Source organism: Felis catus, chromosome A2 (genome assembly GCF_018350175.1).
Source record: "Felis catus isolate Fca126 chromosome A2, F.catus_Fca126_mat1.0, whole genome shotgun sequence".
Classification (NCBI taxonomy): domain Eukaryota; kingdom Metazoa; phylum Chordata; class Mammalia; order Carnivora; family Felidae; genus Felis; species Felis catus.
Window position 1 is genome coordinate 25,907,534 of NC_058369.1, and position 18,058 is coordinate 25,925,591.

General features: G+C 33.7%; 1 protein-coding gene across 33 annotated transcripts in view; it reads left to right on the forward strand.

The window, feature by feature from the left end:
- SLMAP (sarcolemma associated protein) overlaps nucleotides 1–18,058 on the forward strand; it is a 150,793-nt gene that overhangs the window by 90,853 nt on the left and 41,882 nt on the right. For 8 of the 33 annotated variants that reach the window (XM_019823363.2, XM_019823352.2, XM_019823404.2 and 5 more), the window contains 8 exons: nucleotides 1,594–1,689; nucleotides 1,934–2,005; nucleotides 3,356–3,496; nucleotides 4,815–4,952; nucleotides 6,023–6,191; nucleotides 6,279–6,329; nucleotides 6,791–6,841; nucleotides 11,577–11,639. In XM_019823363.2, coding sequence (XP_019678922.1) covers nucleotides 1,594–1,689; nucleotides 1,934–2,005; nucleotides 3,356–3,496; nucleotides 4,815–4,952; nucleotides 6,023–6,191; nucleotides 6,279–6,329; nucleotides 6,791–6,841; nucleotides 11,577–11,639 — 781 coding nt within the window. The remainder of the gene's footprint in view (nucleotides 1–1,593; nucleotides 1,690–1,933; nucleotides 2,006–3,355; nucleotides 3,497–4,814; nucleotides 4,953–6,022; nucleotides 6,192–6,278; nucleotides 6,330–6,790; nucleotides 6,842–11,576; nucleotides 11,640–18,058) is intronic. The other 25 variants (XM_019823398.2, XM_045051738.1, XM_003982366.5 and 22 more) reach the window with 7 other exon arrangements.

Sequence of the window (18,058 nt, forward strand, 5' to 3'; positions counted from 1 at the left end):
TTCTGATTTTTGAGAGAATATTATATTGTGCTATCTTTTCTATATACATCTTTGTGAATTGCTGGAATTCTTACGTAAAGTGTAAAACTTTTGAATAAAAACTGGAGTAGATATGTTTTATGCCTTAGAACTAAAAGTAAAGAACTGGAAGTATTATTAGATTTCTATTAGGATGTGGTTCATGGAATTATGAAACTCTAAATGGGATTGAGTTAAAAAAAGGTGAAATTCCACCACCTAGTGGGAGTAGTGATTATTTGGTGGTTTTGTGTTTAAGTAAAACTTTTTGCAGCATTAATGTAATTTCCTGGATATTAGGAATGTTTTAAGAGCTTAAAATAAACTTGGCAGCTCATCTCTTTTAAGTGTAAGTTGTGTTTTATGGCCTTTGTTAGATTCCTTAATCTATACTTTTACAATTACATTAAAAAACAGTACCGCTAATTCTTAATTAGGTCAGATTTTCTCTAATCATTATTTATCAAGGATGTGGACAACAATAAATGCATGCTTTAAACCTCAAGAAATGTGTTTGAAGCATACCCTTCTTTGCTGAGGTGGCTCCAGAGGTATTAGGGTAGTAAGTGTTCTTCTTTGGCTAATGACAGGAATAGAAGAAAGTGAAATTTAAAGATGTGCCATAACCACCGCTGAATGCTGTGTGAGCATTTTCACCTTGACTTCTAGTGAAGGAGACCCTCTTAACAGCTATCAAATGTTAATAAGTGACCTAGAGATAAGGTTTGCTTGCCAATGTCCTTCTCTGGAAAAATATTCCTTTGGAGCTGCCAAATAGTTATATAACTCCTTGATTCCTTAATTACATTAGTGGACTCTTATTTTTGGCATATTTGATTGCTGCTAAGTGGTATACAGTCTCAGAGAATCAGAACACCTGACAATGCAATAGATTATGATAGTGAAACAGTCTTTCTCTCTTCTTAAGTATGTATGTTTATATATATAACATTCTTAAAAGGAAAAACTAAAAGACATTTCTAATTTAGATGTCATATCCATGCACCTAAGCCATTAAGAAGTATCTTTGCTACTGACCACATTGTTTGACTTAGTGTGGAATGAGTTAGTGCTGAAAGATATGTATATATTTTTTAAAATATGTATATATATAAAATGCAGGGTTGAACATTTGTTGGATTCTTCTACTCTGGATTTCCTTTTTTTTTTTTTTTTTTAAACTCACTCTTCCTATGTATGTATGTGTGGAAGGAAGGAAGTAAGCTCTATGCCCAACCTGGGGCTTGAACCCACAACCCCGGGGTCAAATGTCATGCTCTACTGACTGAACCAGCCATGCTTCCTTTTTAAAGTCACTCTTGCGAATTATGAGTAAAAAGAAAACAAAAACAGGGGGCTTGATTTCTGTTAACAGTGGAAGGTGCAGCTAGAGTACCCCTAACAGACCAGAAAATGAGGCTAAACTGATGTGGTTTATATATATTTTACAAGATTTATCAGGTTTGAAAGTAAGATACAAAGTGGGATATAAGATGAGAATGTGCTAAAAATTGATTACTCTTCAAGGGATCATGCTGAGTTCTTTAGAATCTCTTTTGTGATTTGTATTATTAGGAGGCCTTACATCGGGAACAGATGTTGGAACAGAAGTTAGCCACACTTCAGCGGCTACTAGCCATCACCCAAGAGGCTTCAGATACCAGTTGGCAGGTATTACAGATGCCTTTATATTCATAGTTTAATATTCCTTAAATGTTGATTAAACTAAAACTGAATTTTTTTAGCAGGGAAAGGCAGTTATTTCCTAATGACCAAATATTGAAAATTTAGCATTTTACAGTGGATGTTGGTTTTATGATTTTACATCTTTTTTTTTGGCGATAGCAACCATTTTGATATGTGTTATTTTTTAATTACCCTGGGATTTTATGTATATTTAATTTTTTTTCAACAGGCTTTAATAGATGAAGATAGACTCTTATCACGGTTAGAAGTTATGGGAAACCAATTACAGGCATGCTCTAAAGTAGGTATTAATCTCAAGTAAGGATTCATAAAGAAAAAAGCATAAATTATGCATTAAAATGCATAGTTTTTTGTGTAGCTTCATTTCTTTGTCATTTTGAGTACATTCTAAAACATTTATACATTTTCCCCATTCTTTTAAGTCTTTTGTCATAAGAAATTCCAAACATACATATAAGGACAGAATTGTATATTGAATATCCATGTATAACTCTCTTTTTTCTATCGCAGTTGATATTTGCTGGAGAAACTGGGTCATTTGTCCTCTATAATTTCCCTCAACCTAGACTGTTATTTAACGATTCTTCTAGCTCCCCTCCCACACCATAAATTGGTAGTTTGATCTAGAGATTTGATCTGATCTCTTTTTTGCCAACAATACTTCATGAATAGTATTGTGTACCTTCACCAAAAGGCACCATAATGTCTAGTTGTCCTTCTTTCTGAAATATTAGCAATCTTTGATGTCCCTTGCCTAATCCATGATTAAGGGTTGCAAAAATGGTTAGGTTTAGTGCTGTCATTCCTTCATTTATAGCTGGGTGACTTCTATGAATACTTCTGTTATGCCCCTCTCAAACTATTTTGTTACCTGAAGTCTTTTTTTTTTTTTTTTTTTTTTTTTTAGGGAAGGCAGGATAAGTGATTTTCTCTTGTTATTTACTGGATTTCAAAATAGTGAATTAGTTCTTTGTCATACACCAAAGAATGACCACGAAGTGTTTTTCTTTTCTCCAAACTAGAGTTAAATATATTTCATGTGTTTCAACCTATTCCATTTGTTGTTCTTATTGTTGTTCAAATTATCCCATCTTTGGTGAACCATAGCTTTTTCAGTTTGGTGCCTGAGTTCTTTTGGTACAGTCTCAGCAGGCTTTCATAGCTTCCTGCTGTCATTTTAGACAAGATGTTCCAGACTCATCTTGTACATTTCCTGCCTCTGGAATCAGCTTTTTCTTCTGAGTACTCTTATTCCTTTGGTTTAACCATTGTGTTAAAATGCTGGGCCCCTTTGAAAGTAAGAGATCATTTTTGTACACAAATGGAAATATTGTGGCTTACAGAGAATATGAAAACTGGAGACTCAATTCATTTTGTACATTTGAGAAATTCTTATTTTCCTTTGACTTTTTTAATTGTAAATGTGAATTAATATATTTGTGAAGGCATAATTCACTAATGAAACTTTTCAATACAGCTTCAAGCTTCAGTTAATACAAGGCCAACATCATTTGGATTTAGTGATACCTTAATATAAAACTCAAAGAGTATAATAATGTGTTGTTCTTTCAAATGATAAATACTTAAAAACAATAACTTGGTTATAATTATAAGTATCTTTTAATCTTAGAATCAAACAGAAGATAGTTTACGGAAGGAACTTATAGCATTACAGGAGGATAAACACAACTATGAGACGACAGCCAAAGAGTCCCTGAGGCGGGTTCTTCAGGAGAAAATTGAAGTGGTTAGAAAACTTTCAGAAGTTGAGGTATTTTAATTTAACAAATATACTTTGGTAGTATGATTAAAAATTTTTAGCCTAAAATTGCTCATATTCTAGAACATTTTAAACTTGGGTGTTATATTACTAGGAAATATTTCCCATCTATCAAGTGGGAAGGGGTAGTATGCTGTTTTTATTGTTAGGGATTTTCAGCATAACCATGTGAGTTTTGGTGCTTGTGGTCCCTAGTCAGTGACTGGGCAAATAAAAGGCTAATCAAGGAGTCTTAGAATTTGCATTCTGCTTAGGATTCAGTCTTCACACAGTGGACCATGATATGTGCCAGGGAATCGATCTCCTGTCACCTAGTTTTGTTTTCCTTCAAATTGAGGATAGTCACTGTAAGGTGGAGAACATCACCACTATTCTTATTTACCCATCCTCTAGAGAAGAAAACTGTGTCTAACTTTGGAGGTCAAAGGGGAAAATATCTCTACGGTCCTTTCTGGGTCTTTTAGAAACAATCAAAATGTGATTCTTGCTTTAAAAATGACCTAGTTGAGGGGCGCCTGGGTGGAGCAGTCGGTTAAGCGTCCGACTTCAGCCAGGTCACGATCTCGCAGTCCGTGAGTTCGAGCCCCGCGTCGGGCTCTGGGCTGATGGCTCAGAGCCTGGAGCCTGTTTCCGATTCTGTGTCTCCCTCTCTCTCTGCCCCTCCCCCGTTCGTGCTCTGTCTCTGTCCCAAAAATAAATAAACGTTGAAAAAAAAAAATAAAAATAAAAATGACCTAGTTGATAGTGGAGGTCATCCCTTTGAACCACTGCACAATTATACAGAAGTTACTGGATTTAGTTAAAATGCCCATTTTAAACACAATAATAAAAATACCATATATAGTACATACTATATAGCATATAGTATAGTAATAGTTTCTGTAAAAGCCTCATCCCATAATAACTAATTCACTTCCGTGTCATTAATTTGACATGCAAGAAAGTTGCTAGTTGTCTTCTATTTTTCTTATTAAGTTGATTGTGCATATTATTAAACTTGCTTTCAGGAATTGTTAAGCTTAAAATATTTTCAAGGCTAAAAGTCATTCTCAGTGGCCTTTTAAAAGAGTAGTTATATAAAAGTAACATCCTTTCCTCCCTGCCCCCTTTCTGTTGTTTCGTTTTTCAAATTTTTTTGTTGTATTTTCTGTTTTAGTATATACCTAAAGTAAATTAAAATTCTTATGTTATTTAGCTCAGTCTTATATGAAGGTTAATTTAGAACAGCCCATAGAATTATACTTTTTACAAGTTGAAGTTAAAACACGCCATTTATTCTAAATCAGTAATCTGTAAACTTGAATTACAGCGAAGTCTGAGTAATACTGAAGATGAATGTACCCATCTGAAAGAAATGAATGAACGGACTCAGGAAGAATTAAGAGAATTAGCCAATAAATATAATGGAGCAGTAAATGAGATTAAAGATTTATCTGATAAATTAAAGGTATGTATTTACTCAACCTGAAAATATGTTAATTGTCCCTAACACACTGGATAGATTAAGATGTTAGGTATTGCTGAATAGTTGTTGATATAAAATTTATAATGGTTGAAATTTGTAGTAAAAATAAGTTTCCATTTAGCCCAAACCCCATTGCCAGAGACAGCTGAAAGACTGTAAAAGCTGACATATTTCCTTTGGAAGGAAATAAATAGTACTTCACAACATGCATCTTTTAATATATAACAGGAAGTAGATGCAAATCCACAAACCCCAAGATATTTAGACCTTTTAAAAACTTGAATGTGCTTCTCCTTGGGCAGCCCCAAAAGCAGATGTTAGTGCTGGAACAAGCCCTGAGGGGACCTTGGAGTGATCTGCAGTGGACCCTTGTAGCCTCTAGGGATGCTGTTAACTGCTTCAGCTGCAGCTCCCTGTAGATTAGCTGTAGGACGTTTAGGATAAGGGCAGACCAGACCATAATGTCTAGATGGTCCTTTAAAATGTTATAACTGAGTTTGTGAAGTCCCATCTTTATATCATTCAAACCATGATTCAGTGGCTAGAAGATAAATATTTCTTAGAGAAGACCAGGGCATCCTCTGTGTGGTTGGCGAACCTCTAACAGTGTTATTAAAGATTGGTCTTGTTAAAAGGAGGTCATTTTGAAAAGTGCTTATGATCATCATTCCTTCAACTGAACACAATTTAGTTTAAAATTTCAGAGTAACTTACATTTTAGAACTTACAAACTGATTAAACAATAGTAATTTCAGGGGAAAACTTTATATATTTCCCTCTTGAAAACTGTGGAGTTTAAAATTTTGACCCATTATCTTTACGTCTTAGGCCTGCTTGCCTGCTACAAGGTTTTCTTTTCTAGTTACCTAGAAGCATGACCCCAATGCAGACTACTTCTGACATCATTTTGACATTTATAAATATGTTCTATAATATTGAATATTCTTGTTAGAAGTTTATGTGAATACAAGCAGCCCTGCTTTGGGCCTCTAAAAGCAAGTTCAGACTATGAAATAACCGTTTTTTTTTTTTTTTTTTTTCTTTCTCAACAGGTAGCAGAAGGAAAACAAGAAGAAATCCAACAGAAGGGACAAGCTGAGAAAAAAGAATTACAACATAAAATAGATGAAATGGAAGAAAAAGAACAGGAGCTCCAGGCAAAAATAGAAGCTTTGCAAGCTGATAATGACTTTACCAATGAGAGGCTAACAGCTTTACAAGGTAAGTTAGCTAATCCAGAAATTGATTTGATTTGATTTTTTTTTCTTTTATCTGTGAAATACCTTTTTCTTGGACTTTTATTTACAGTACGGTTAGAACATCTTCAGGAGAAAACTCTTAAAGAATGCAGCAGCTTAGGTAGGTGTGTCACCAAATTTCTTATTTAAAGCTGAATTTTTATCATTGAACTTTGGTATTTACTGTCTCATTGGGTACTTATTTTCTGTGTATTAGGTGGAGTGTATCCACACTCTTAGAAAATTTTCTTTAAAAATATGCTTGATTGCCACCAGTGGGCACCATTGTTTAGGCTTTAAGATGAAATTTGTGCGTCTGAGAAGCTCTACTTAGAGATATTTAAATAAGGAAAGTACAAGCCCCGCAGGATTCTTTTCTTTTGAGGTTCATTGCAAGGCTTCTAGGCAGTTGTAGCTTTTTCTCTGAGTGGATAGAAAATGGCCCGTTGAACCCTTCTTGGAAAAATAAATTCAAAGTGTTCTATACTGTCTTAATGCAAATAGGAATACAAAAATGCCGTGAGACCAGTTTTAAAGTAACTCTTTCTTTGATCAGGCAATGATACACTGTCTTAATCCTAGGGATACAAGTTGATGACTTCTTACCTAAAATAAATGGGAGCACAGAAAAAGGTAGTGTAAAAAACTTAAATGTTTTTCTTTCATGGTATCCTTTTACTCCTCAAGCAGGATAGAGAGATCAGCATTTTAAGGTTTTCATTTTTTGGAACAAAAAGCATGCTGTTCATAGACCATTGAATCCCAGCTTTTAAAAAAAAGCTTCCCTTTATTTTGTAATTCTTAATGCTATGATTTTTGGTTAGATATCCCTTATTATATGGAAATTTTAATTATTTAAATAAAGGAAACTGCTAAAGTTCAACGTTAGCATTGGTTTATATATATATAGCATAATAATTGGTTTCTCCCCCAATATATTTTTCAAAGAACTCTACTACCATTTTCTTCCATCAAGTACTGCTTCCTGGGAATATGGGGCCTCTATTTTTAATGTTTGTGTCATGCCCCATCCCAGGCCAAGAGTTTACTTAACAGCCCACTGAGCTCTTGGATATGTCATAGAAGCTACTTTCTTTATAGTGTACATCTCTTTGTTTAATCAGAGAAAGCAAGGCCAGCCATTTCTGTTCTCTGAAAAATCCTTTATTAGTTCTTGATACTGTGACCTTTCTTTCTGGATAGCTTGCATTATCTCTTGCCAAAAATGTATAGCCACTATTGGTTTTCTTGTTACTGCATGGGGTACTTTTTACCCATTGACTTGTACATTCCTTCAGTTGTGAAGATCCCCATTCACCCTCCCCTTTCCATCCATCCAACATTAATTGAGCACCAACTATGTGCCAGATCCTGCATTAGACGCTTGAAGTGCAGAATGAATAAAATTATTTTCTGTGTTTACAAATATGTGTACCTCTGATCTTAGTTTTTATATAGAAGTAAGTGGAAAATGTTAAGGTCGATACTCAGAACTTCTAATTAAATTTTTTTTTTTTTTCATGTATCAGGGGATAGCTTTATAGTTCTTGGGCAGCAACCAATTCTGATAAAGTTAGGAGGTGCTTTTTTTTGTTCTTGTTTTTGTTTGTTTGGTTTTTAATTAGGAACTGGCAAAATAGGCTTAGGTAATCATGTATATGTGAGCTTGCAAGCTCAAGACCTAATAATATTACATATGTTCTACAAAAAAATCTCGAAACTCTAAATTAGAAATTATTGTCATTAATCATTGTTGACTATTCTGTATATGTTTTATAAACTACATCGATATTTTAGAATTCCAGTTTGAGTTTCGATTTGAGAATTTTTAAAGGTGTAGTTTATATTCTAATATTACTAATTTTATTAATATTACTAATATTTCTGTTTATTAACTATATTTAGTGAACATATATAAAATGACTTAATCCTCATTTTCTAAAAGTTTGTTATCATTAAATGAATTTTTATTTTTTGTTGTCATTATTTGCCTTTTTTTCCTCTTTCTGGCATGAACACGTTTTATTCCAATCACCAGTTTGATTGGCGCATGTATTTATTAATAATGTTAGTGTTAACTCAAGCTGGGGACATGCTATTCCTTCAGTTAAGAGAACCCTTTAATATACACGAAATCATCTTTATACTATTTAGAGTTGTCAGATTACTGCTAAAGTTTTTTTGTCAATTCCAATTGAGTTAGATGAGAATAGTTGTAGACAACTCCTTAAGACTGAATAAGGTATTTTGGATACTTTAAAGTACTTCTTACTGTAACTTTTCCCTTGCTGGTATGTTTGGTTTTTTAGTGATGATAAATCGTTGTGGGGATGACCAATAGTATATCTTTAATGAAACCGAATAGTAAATATCTTGATATGCACAAAAACTTCATTACACCAGATTTAGCATGCAGTGGATTTTGGGAGTAAGATGGATTTGTTCTGAATCATTTGTTATAGAATAGTAAACCAGTTATCCAGCATTCCAATATTACCAAAAATCCATAACCGTAATGTGCTATCAGATATGACTTTAACTAAAATTAGTCTTTAAATAGTAGAGAGCCAAGTATAGTTGTAAGAGAATATTTTAAAAATGTCTGGAGATGTTAAGATTAATACTATGTATCTAGTAAACTATTTTTCAAATTACTTAAACGTAAAGTAGCTGCTACAAGCATAGGTTTTATACTATAAAATTTTTGTATCTTATCTAATAATTGTAATTTGAATATATCTTAGTATAGAAAAGCACTGTCTAATAGAAATATTATGGGAACCACATACATAATTTAAAGTTTTCTGGAAACCACATTAAAAATATAAAAAGAAACAGGTAAAGTGTTAATAGTGTATTTTAATAATGTTATTTACTTTAACCTACTATATCCAAAATATTCTTTCAACATGTAATCAATATTAAAGATTATAAATGAATTATTTCACAACCTTTTTCCTTACTAAGTCTTTGAAACCAGTATGTAGTTATTTTACACTTACAATACATCTCAATTCACACTAGCCATTTTTTCAGGGCTCAGTACCCACATGTGTATTGAACATGTGTATTGGACAGCACAGATAGTATAGACAATCAAATTTTATAGGAAACTAACGTGTATAAATAAACCCATTTTAAGTAGCACAGTTCTCTATTATGTTTCTGTATCTGTCTGGTCTTTGCATTTCCACAACCCTGTTTGGGATCTTACAACCCTGCTTCCCTGCCCCCTGACTTCCCCGCCCTAAGTATCTCATTTTTTTTGGATTTTCAGTGACATCTTTTATAGTTTTGGCAAAGTGAATTCCCAAGGAACTGAATTCAAGTCATCAAGTATTAAAAGTGTCATGATCCAAATTCTTTACATGTACTATCTAAAAGATTTTTCTCTCATGTGTCTTAGAAAATGCCTTTATAGAAGTCATATATGTATAACATATATAATAATATATTAATCTTGAATTTTATCTAAACTAGTATAATAAATATTTTAATGTAGGGTCCAGATAGTAAAATCAGAGTAGATAAAAGGGTGATTTGAGGCTTGATGAGTAATGGTGGGAGGTACCGCATTAATAAATGTCATCTAAAGTCCTGTGTTGATAGTCTGAAATTTTGTTTCAAATAAGTTCCATAAGGTCCTTTAGGTTAAAATTTGGTTTCAAATGAGTTTTCATATTTAACCATGATGTTGTATAGTTGGAGTTCTGAAAATGTTAGCTTAGATAGGATTTATGTAAAACAACTTTTGATCTTGGTAATTGCTATTCAACTGAGGGGCTTCTGTTTTGGATTTCTTGGCTCCAGTCAGCAAGTGCTATTTATTAGATTTTTTTTACTTTTATCTTTTGTATTATTATTATACATAGAGAGAGAGAGTACACACACAAGCAGGGGAGAAGGGCAGACGGAGAGAGAGAGAATCTTAAGCAGGTTCCACGCTCAGCATGGAGCCCGATGTGGGGTTTGATCCTACGACCATGATATCATGGCCTGATCTGAAATCAAGAATTAGATGCTCAACCGACTGAGCCGCATAGGTGCCCCTAGGTTTTTAAAAAAATTTCTGTTGCAGTTAGCCATTTTTTTCCTTTTGGGGCTATATTTTATCTGTATATAGTATAACTCTATAACTATGCAATTATGTACAACTATGTACACACATTTATTACATATATATACATATATATACATATATACATACATATACATATATATAAAATTATTGACTGGAAGTTCTGTGTACCATGTAAATAGATAAAAGATAATGATAGATTCGAGTATGAAGGTAAAGAAGATGTCTATTGATAAGGATGTCAAGAGAAGCTAACCAGTGATTAGAGTAGGAGATGCCTGATTCTCAAAGTTGAGATGATGAGAGTGAGATGGGTTGAAATGAGAAGGAAAAGAGGCTTTCACAGTCAGAGTGGTACTAACTCATGTCCTCTTTCACAGGTTTCAGTGCTTTCCCACCTTCCAGATAGTCATCATATTGTGATATATTTTTAACACCTGAACTTCCAAAGTCTATTTAGTAGTTTTGAAAAATCCAGAGATATAATTGAAAGATGTTATCCAGATTTAGAAGTTAGCTCTCTGAGTCAAAATAGATAAAGATTATTGTAAGAAAAGAGCTGAAGCTTTTCTCTACTGTTAGATTTTGATTCTCTTTACTCTTAAAGAAAACCAAAACAAATTATGTTTGACCTGAACAAAACCATTTTCCAAGCTCTTATTTTAAAATATGCATGACATTGATTTTAATCATTTGGGCAGAGATAAGCAGTGTAATATTTTGAGAGTATAGAAAGTACAGATTAAATGGCTCAAATGCAAGGTTATTTGTGAAATGAAAGTACAAAAATGGAAATGTTGCATTAGTTTCTTAAATTTGGGGGCATTATTTTGTGGTAGTCTTCAAATATTTATCTTTTGCCTCTTAAGAAGAATAACTTTGAAGAGGGACTGTTAGAGAATTGTTATTTGACAATTAATTCAGTAAGAACAAATAATAAAATTTAAAAATTATTTATAGGTATTTATTAAATGTCATGGAGAAAGGTATATTTTAAAAGAGAAGCTTTTTAAAGCAATATATGTCTATGGTTTTCTTGAGCTCTTTGGATAGAAACTGCACCTTTAAAAGCTAACCAGTCAGGGTACAAATTAATGAATATAATTATAATTTTCAGTCATTTAGCTTTATTAACTCTAAAATATGTCTGCTATTAATATTAAAAATATATTAAACTTTTATGAATCTTAGAGTTACTCATGTCAATACATTTCAGTTTTCCTACCTTTGCTGTTGTTATTCAAAAACAGCAACAAACTATATCCTTAAAGGTGTTTCTTTCTTTATTAGAGCACTTGCTTTCAAAGAGTGGCGGGGACTGCACTTTTATTCATCAATTCATAGAATGCCAGAGTGAGTACAGAGTATTTTTCACATTGATTTTAATGAAGTCAGGGGCTAACATTGAAAAATGAGAAGAAAAATGAAGATCTCAATGTGTTTGTTATGGTAGAAGGTGCACAGAGGGCCATCTTCAGACAGCAGCGATACTTCTCATACTGTTCGGCTTCTCTTTTAGAGAAAAATATTTTTGTGGCATTTGCCTTCAAAGATGGATTTCATATTGCCCACAAAAAAGAGGAAATTTAAAACTTTTAAATAAAAAATTGTTGTTGAGCAGGGAATGAAATAGAATGTCAAGCACCTAAACGTTCTGTGTGGACACTTAAGAGATCGTAATAACATTAGCCTGTTTTATTTACATTCTAGTTCTATCACAGATTTGGAATTGGATTTCTTAAGTAAATTTCTTAAATGATTAAATGAAGCCATGAAAACAGTGATTTAGTTTGGGTACTCAGATCTGAAGATGACCCTTAAGGTAGCAGGAGCTTTCTAGGGAAGGAATAGGAATAGATTGTCCTACATTCTGACATCAACCACCTACCCTTGGGAAGCCTATCGTTAATAATACTTTAAAGATAGATAGGTTAGCTTTTGAGGTGATTTAGACCTCTGCTGAATTCTGAGCGAGAGTATCATGAATCTCCTCATACTTGAAAATCATGTGGCTGCTTAAATCATGAGGTTGTGATACTCTCTTGGTCCTCTTGGTGACAATTAAAGGTCACTATGTGTAATAAAGATTTACTGATGATATCTACACTTTTTCCTACCAGACACACAACTTTGTTGTTTTTCCTCTCCCTGTTTGGTCTCTTTTTGAAATGAGTGACTTTCTGTGTTTTTATGCTAATGAATTCATTCTGTGGATATGCAAGCGTATGTGATCTTTCCCCTTCCTTCTCACCCCCCCCCCCCCCATCTCAGGGGCACTTGGGGGTTGTCAGGGTCACACCTGGTAATTATAGCAGGCACAAACTCAATAGATCCAGTGTTATATACTCCTTAGAGATGCCTTAAGGAAACCTGGAATTTCATTTAGTAGTTTTAGAAGAGCTTCTATTTTTGTCCATTTTATGTTGAATATAAGTTTAATATTATTTTGGGGAAAATTAATGAATAAATATGGCATATTCCTTTGTCCTTTAAATTTTTCTCATAAAGCAAAGATTAGTTCATGTTTTTGTTATCTTCTGATTACTAAATTTCACTTTTATGGGAAATTGACATGGGGATTTGGGGCAAAATAATTGGTATCCACTGAAACCAACTAAAAGCAGAATATAAAATTTAAAATATAAATCTTTAGGGGAAGGATCTTATACTTTGTTTTATTACATGTGACCATTGTTTAATAAGTTAATTTTATTTTAAACTTTTGGGCTTGTATTTTGAGCCCAAAGAAACAAGAACAGAGAACTATCCAAAAAGAAAGTTTATTACTAAGTTACAATTTGCAAAAATCATTTAAAATATTATAAAATGTGTACATAAAATATTTAGCTGTAGTTGTAACACAGAACGATGTTTGTTTTACATTAAGAAAAAGATGTTTGGAGATTTTTATTGTATCATAGATACGGGGGGCAAATGGACCAGTAAACATTCAAGATAGAGTAGAAGTTATAAGTTACAGCAATCCCCTCAATAAGGATATTAGCCAATTAAATTATGTTTACAAGGACTATGCAGTGGCATGGGAAAATGTTAGATGTGGTATAGAGAGGGAGAAATGAGAATATAAAATGCTTTCCTTGTGGGCAAAGAAATAATGAACCAAAGAACAAAAAATAAAATACAAGTATTCCTAGATGTCTGAATCCATTGGGTCCCTAAGTGCAAACAGTGGAAGTTTAGGCTGTAAATTCATGTATATCCCTAGGGATATAGCTGGGGGTATCGTCCATTATCTGAATCTGCCTAGTTCCTGAGTTTTGGTAGCAAGTAGCAAGAGTTTGGTTAATGAGGATACCGTTGTATCTCAGAAATTTCCAATATGTTGGCTCCTTAAATTTGGATACTCAGAGTTGGCATAGTAAGAGTTAACTTTGAGTTGATTTGTTGTCAGAAGGGGTATTTTCATTATTTTATGACAAGCTGCTGGTATAGAAATTGTGGTGTTTAATTAGTATTATGGCAAGCAAGGCACATACAACTAAAATCTTACTCAGGTGAACTTCCAAAATAATTTTGGATTATTTTTTGATAATCTCACACAAACTTTTTTTTGCCATTATTTTAATTGATAGACATCTTGAACTGATTTATGATCCTGAACATGAAGTTTATATTCTGTGAGCAGTGACACCTCATAGTCTTATTTTCCTGTCTTTTATTTACTTTTTAAAGATTTTTTAGTTTTAAGTAATCTCCACACCCAACATGGGGCTCGGATTTACAACCCTGAGATCAAGAGTCACATGCTCTACTGACTGAGCCAGCCAGGCACCCCTTATTTCCGGTCTTTTAAAAAGCAGATGTTAAGTACCTAGATTTCATTGTTTACTGTGCTTGTTGTATAGTCCAAATTCACCTTGTGAATTCTAAATTTAAAATTAGAAAGCAAATAATTCACTTCTGTAGGATTCCTCATGTCTTTTTAATATATTAACAGAGTTTTTCAGTTTATGTATATGAACCCATAAGAGAATGATTTAGTTGTTGGCTGTCTCCATTTACAAGGTGATTTTGATGAAATTAAATGAGTTGGAACACATTTCAGTTTGTTTTCCTTTTATGGTAAAGGAGACTGTGTTTCTTTTAATTCTCTTTTAGGAGAAAAGCTTTTAATCCCATGCAAAGAGATTGGATTTTGAACAGATTTAAATATAACCTTTGTGTAATTCCAGGACTGTGAAGTAATTTTCTGTGTAAAAATATACCATGTAAAATCTAGAATTAACAAGTAACTTTAATAAAATTTGTTAAAAAGCTCTAGCAATATTTTCTTCTGAAGGAATTCAGGCAAGAAGTTTGATTTGAGCAGAATTCCACATTCCTTGTTCCCTCTGCAAATTTTAGTTACTCAAGGTTTACAGTGTAAACTTAACAAATAAGTTGAGGGGCACCTGGGTGGCTCATTCAACGAAGCGTCTGTTGGCTTTGGCTTAGGTCATGATCTCTTGGTTTTGTGAGTTCGAGCCCCACATAGGGCTCTCTGCTAACAGAGAGGAGCCAGCTTGGGATTCTCTTTCTCCCTCTTTCTCTTCCCCTTCCCCGCTCACTCTATCTCTTTCTCTCTCAAAAATAAATGAATAAACTTTAAAAAAAAGAAAAAGACAAATACATTGAGACTGTTGTGTTTGATAAATGTGCTTTCTGAGTTAACAAATTATGCACCTTGTATCTGTTTCATATGTGTCCTATGAACTCTGTCATTTGATTAATGCGTATGCTGAGTGCAAAGATAAAGGGTAAAAGGTGGAGAACCTCAGGACATGGAGACTCACTTCATGGGCATAGAGTGAAAGACAGCTTTCTCCAGACTACTGCCTGTACTTTCTTCTGCTACTGTTTGTCTGGGTGAGGGCAGAGGCATCATGGCTGTGTTCCAGAGAAAATTTCTTCTGTGGTCCGCTTTGTACATACAAACTGCCCTCTCCCCAAGTGGCATCTTGCTTTTAATGACTGAGTTAACAAGTGCCTTGAAATAAACTTAATGTCTTTGTATTCTTAATCTATGGTTACTATGAGACTTAATGGTTTTTATTATTAGAAGCAGAAGTCTAATTCTCTTAATATTTTGTGTCTTATGTAAGTTTTTTGCCCGATTTAAGAAAAATTCTCTCCCTGCTTCCCACCCCCCTTTTGAAATTATAGTCACTGTCTGTGTATGTTTGTCTCATTCTCTTCTTTCTCTTAGGGCTTTGCTCTCATATAAAAATTGCCTTATTTGGAGTAATGCATTGAATCAGTGTTGCTCCGTGACTGTTTACTTTTCATCACTCTATGAGATCAGCGTCTCTGAACAATCTCAGGGTTATTCTGATTACATATTCCACTTAAAACAGATTTTTAAATTTTCATTTTTTAAACTTTTATTTCCCTAAGCCAAAGTAGATTAGTTAGGACAAAGAGTAGAATACACTTGGTGTGGTTCCCTGCTCATAGTAGTTTATGTCCCCATTATAGGAAGATTCTTAATTTAAACTAGATGTTGCTAAATTTCTTTTTTTTTTTTTTTTTTTAATTTGAGAGAGAGCACGTGCATGAGCAGAGGAGGTGCTTGGGAGGGGGTGGGGGGCGGGGTGGAGAAAGAAAGAGAAAGAATTTTAAGCAGGTTCCATGTTCACCACGGAGCCTGACATGGGGTTTGATCTGACGACCCTGGCATCATGACCTGAGCTGAAATCAAGAGTCATACGTTTAACCAACTGAGTAACCCAGGCACCCCACTTATTTTTTATTTCTTTGTATTTAGAGTTGACCAATCTAGGATATATTGGAGGGTTTTTGTTTGTTGTTTATTTGTGCCAATCATGTTCCCAGTCAGCTAACTTTCCAACATTTGTACCAGATTTTCTCCCAGTATAACTGCGTAGCAGATAGTCTTAAATTTATGCCAACAGTGTTTTGATATGTAGATTGCTTCTTTCTTAAAAAACTGTCTGTATTCTTTAAATTGGTTCATTTTATTTAGCTTTCAATCTATGAATTCTCAACTTTTTTCTCTTTTGTTCTTTATTCTCAGGTTTTAGGACAAGTAGCTTCTGGAACTGTTTTTATGAAAAAGCAGACTATCTTCTATAGCAGGAATTGCTTTAATTAATTTTATTTTGCTGCAAAAACTAATACTTTTGTAAAAGTCTGTCCTATTAAGGTTAGGCCTCCCCTGCTTTAGGTTCTAAAGCTTTTTTTCTATTTTGTGAACTGCTACTCTGTGAAGGAAATAAATTGTGGGTTTGATGTTGAATGCTGATTGTTCATTTTTACTTTGTTATGTTTGATGTTAATTCTAATGTCAGTTTCTTTGCTGATGTCCCTTTAATGACTTTCTAGGTGACCTGTAGTTCATTTTCATTTATGATATTTAGAATTGGATCAGAGGATCTTAGATGTGAATTCTGTTTTGGTTCCTCTTTGGCAGTATGAATGGGCGGTATAACTTCTTTAAACCTCAATTTCCTCACTTACAGAATGGGATGGTAGTTCCTACTTCATAGGATTATTATGAGAATTAAATGAGATCATATTTACTAGTACTCTTAGTAATGCCAGCCACACAGAAATATATGCTAACTAATAGGTAGAAAACTTCTGGTGGGGAGATTGGAAAGAGTGTTAGTGGGAGTTTTCTTGCAGGAGTAACTTTTTTCCCCTTTTTATTCCCAGTCACAAGACAATGAAAGCTGATTGAGCTAGTTTTATTGTTCTTGTTAAAATCATATGTTCCTGACAATCTAAAGATTCTCTAACTTTTTAATTACTAGTACACATGCCGTTTAGAAAGTGTGGTCTCTAGCACATTATTTTGATACCCAAGTGATAACATTATTTTTTGAATGAAACGTAACTTTCAGACTTAAATATATTTTCCAGGTCGGCAGTTACAAATAGCTGATATGTAGTTCTTTTATATTGATCTGCTTTTCTCTTCTGTCACTTAAGATCCCTAGGCAGCTGACAGCAGTATCTGAATAGTGCCGTTTGAGTTTATATTCTGCTTTTAGTTGGTTGTAGCTGTGATGTGAGGAAAATGGCTCTTCAGCTTGAAGAATTTGATCCAGTCTAGGCACACCTGTGCTCCCTTTGCACTTTTTTTTTAAATGTTTATTCATTTTTGTGAGAGTGAGAGAGCGTGAATGGAGGAGGTACAGAGAGAGAGGAAGACACAGAATCCTAAGCAGACTCTAGGCTCTGAGCTGTCAGCACAGAGTCTGACATGGAGTGTGAACCCACGAACCACAATCATGACCTGAGCTGTAGTCAGACGCTTAACCGACCGAACCACTCAAGTGACCCCTTTGCACTTCTTTTGAATGCATTGTTTTTTATTTTTATTTTGTGCCACATAGTAATATAGTTAGTACATAATTTACATTTATCACCCATAAGAAATAAATTTGGTTCTGTTCTAATCAGTTTTTTACCAGATCTGACAGTTTCTGCAATGCCATCATATGTTTTTCGATTAAATTAAATGCTTAGGTGATAGTTCTCCAATGTCAGACTTACTATGCCCATTAGTTATGCTCTTTGGTAGGTTCCCTACAGAAATGCCTACCCATGCATGTCAGATACAAATGCAAAAATATTCACAGCAGCATCATTCACAGTTCAAAATTAGAAATAACCCAAAAGATCTTCAGCAGTCAAATGGAGAAATATACACTGGGTATATTTGATGAAAGATGCCTGACACAAAAGAATACATACTGTAGTATTACATTTATGTGAAGGTCAAAACACTAAAATTATAGTGTATTATT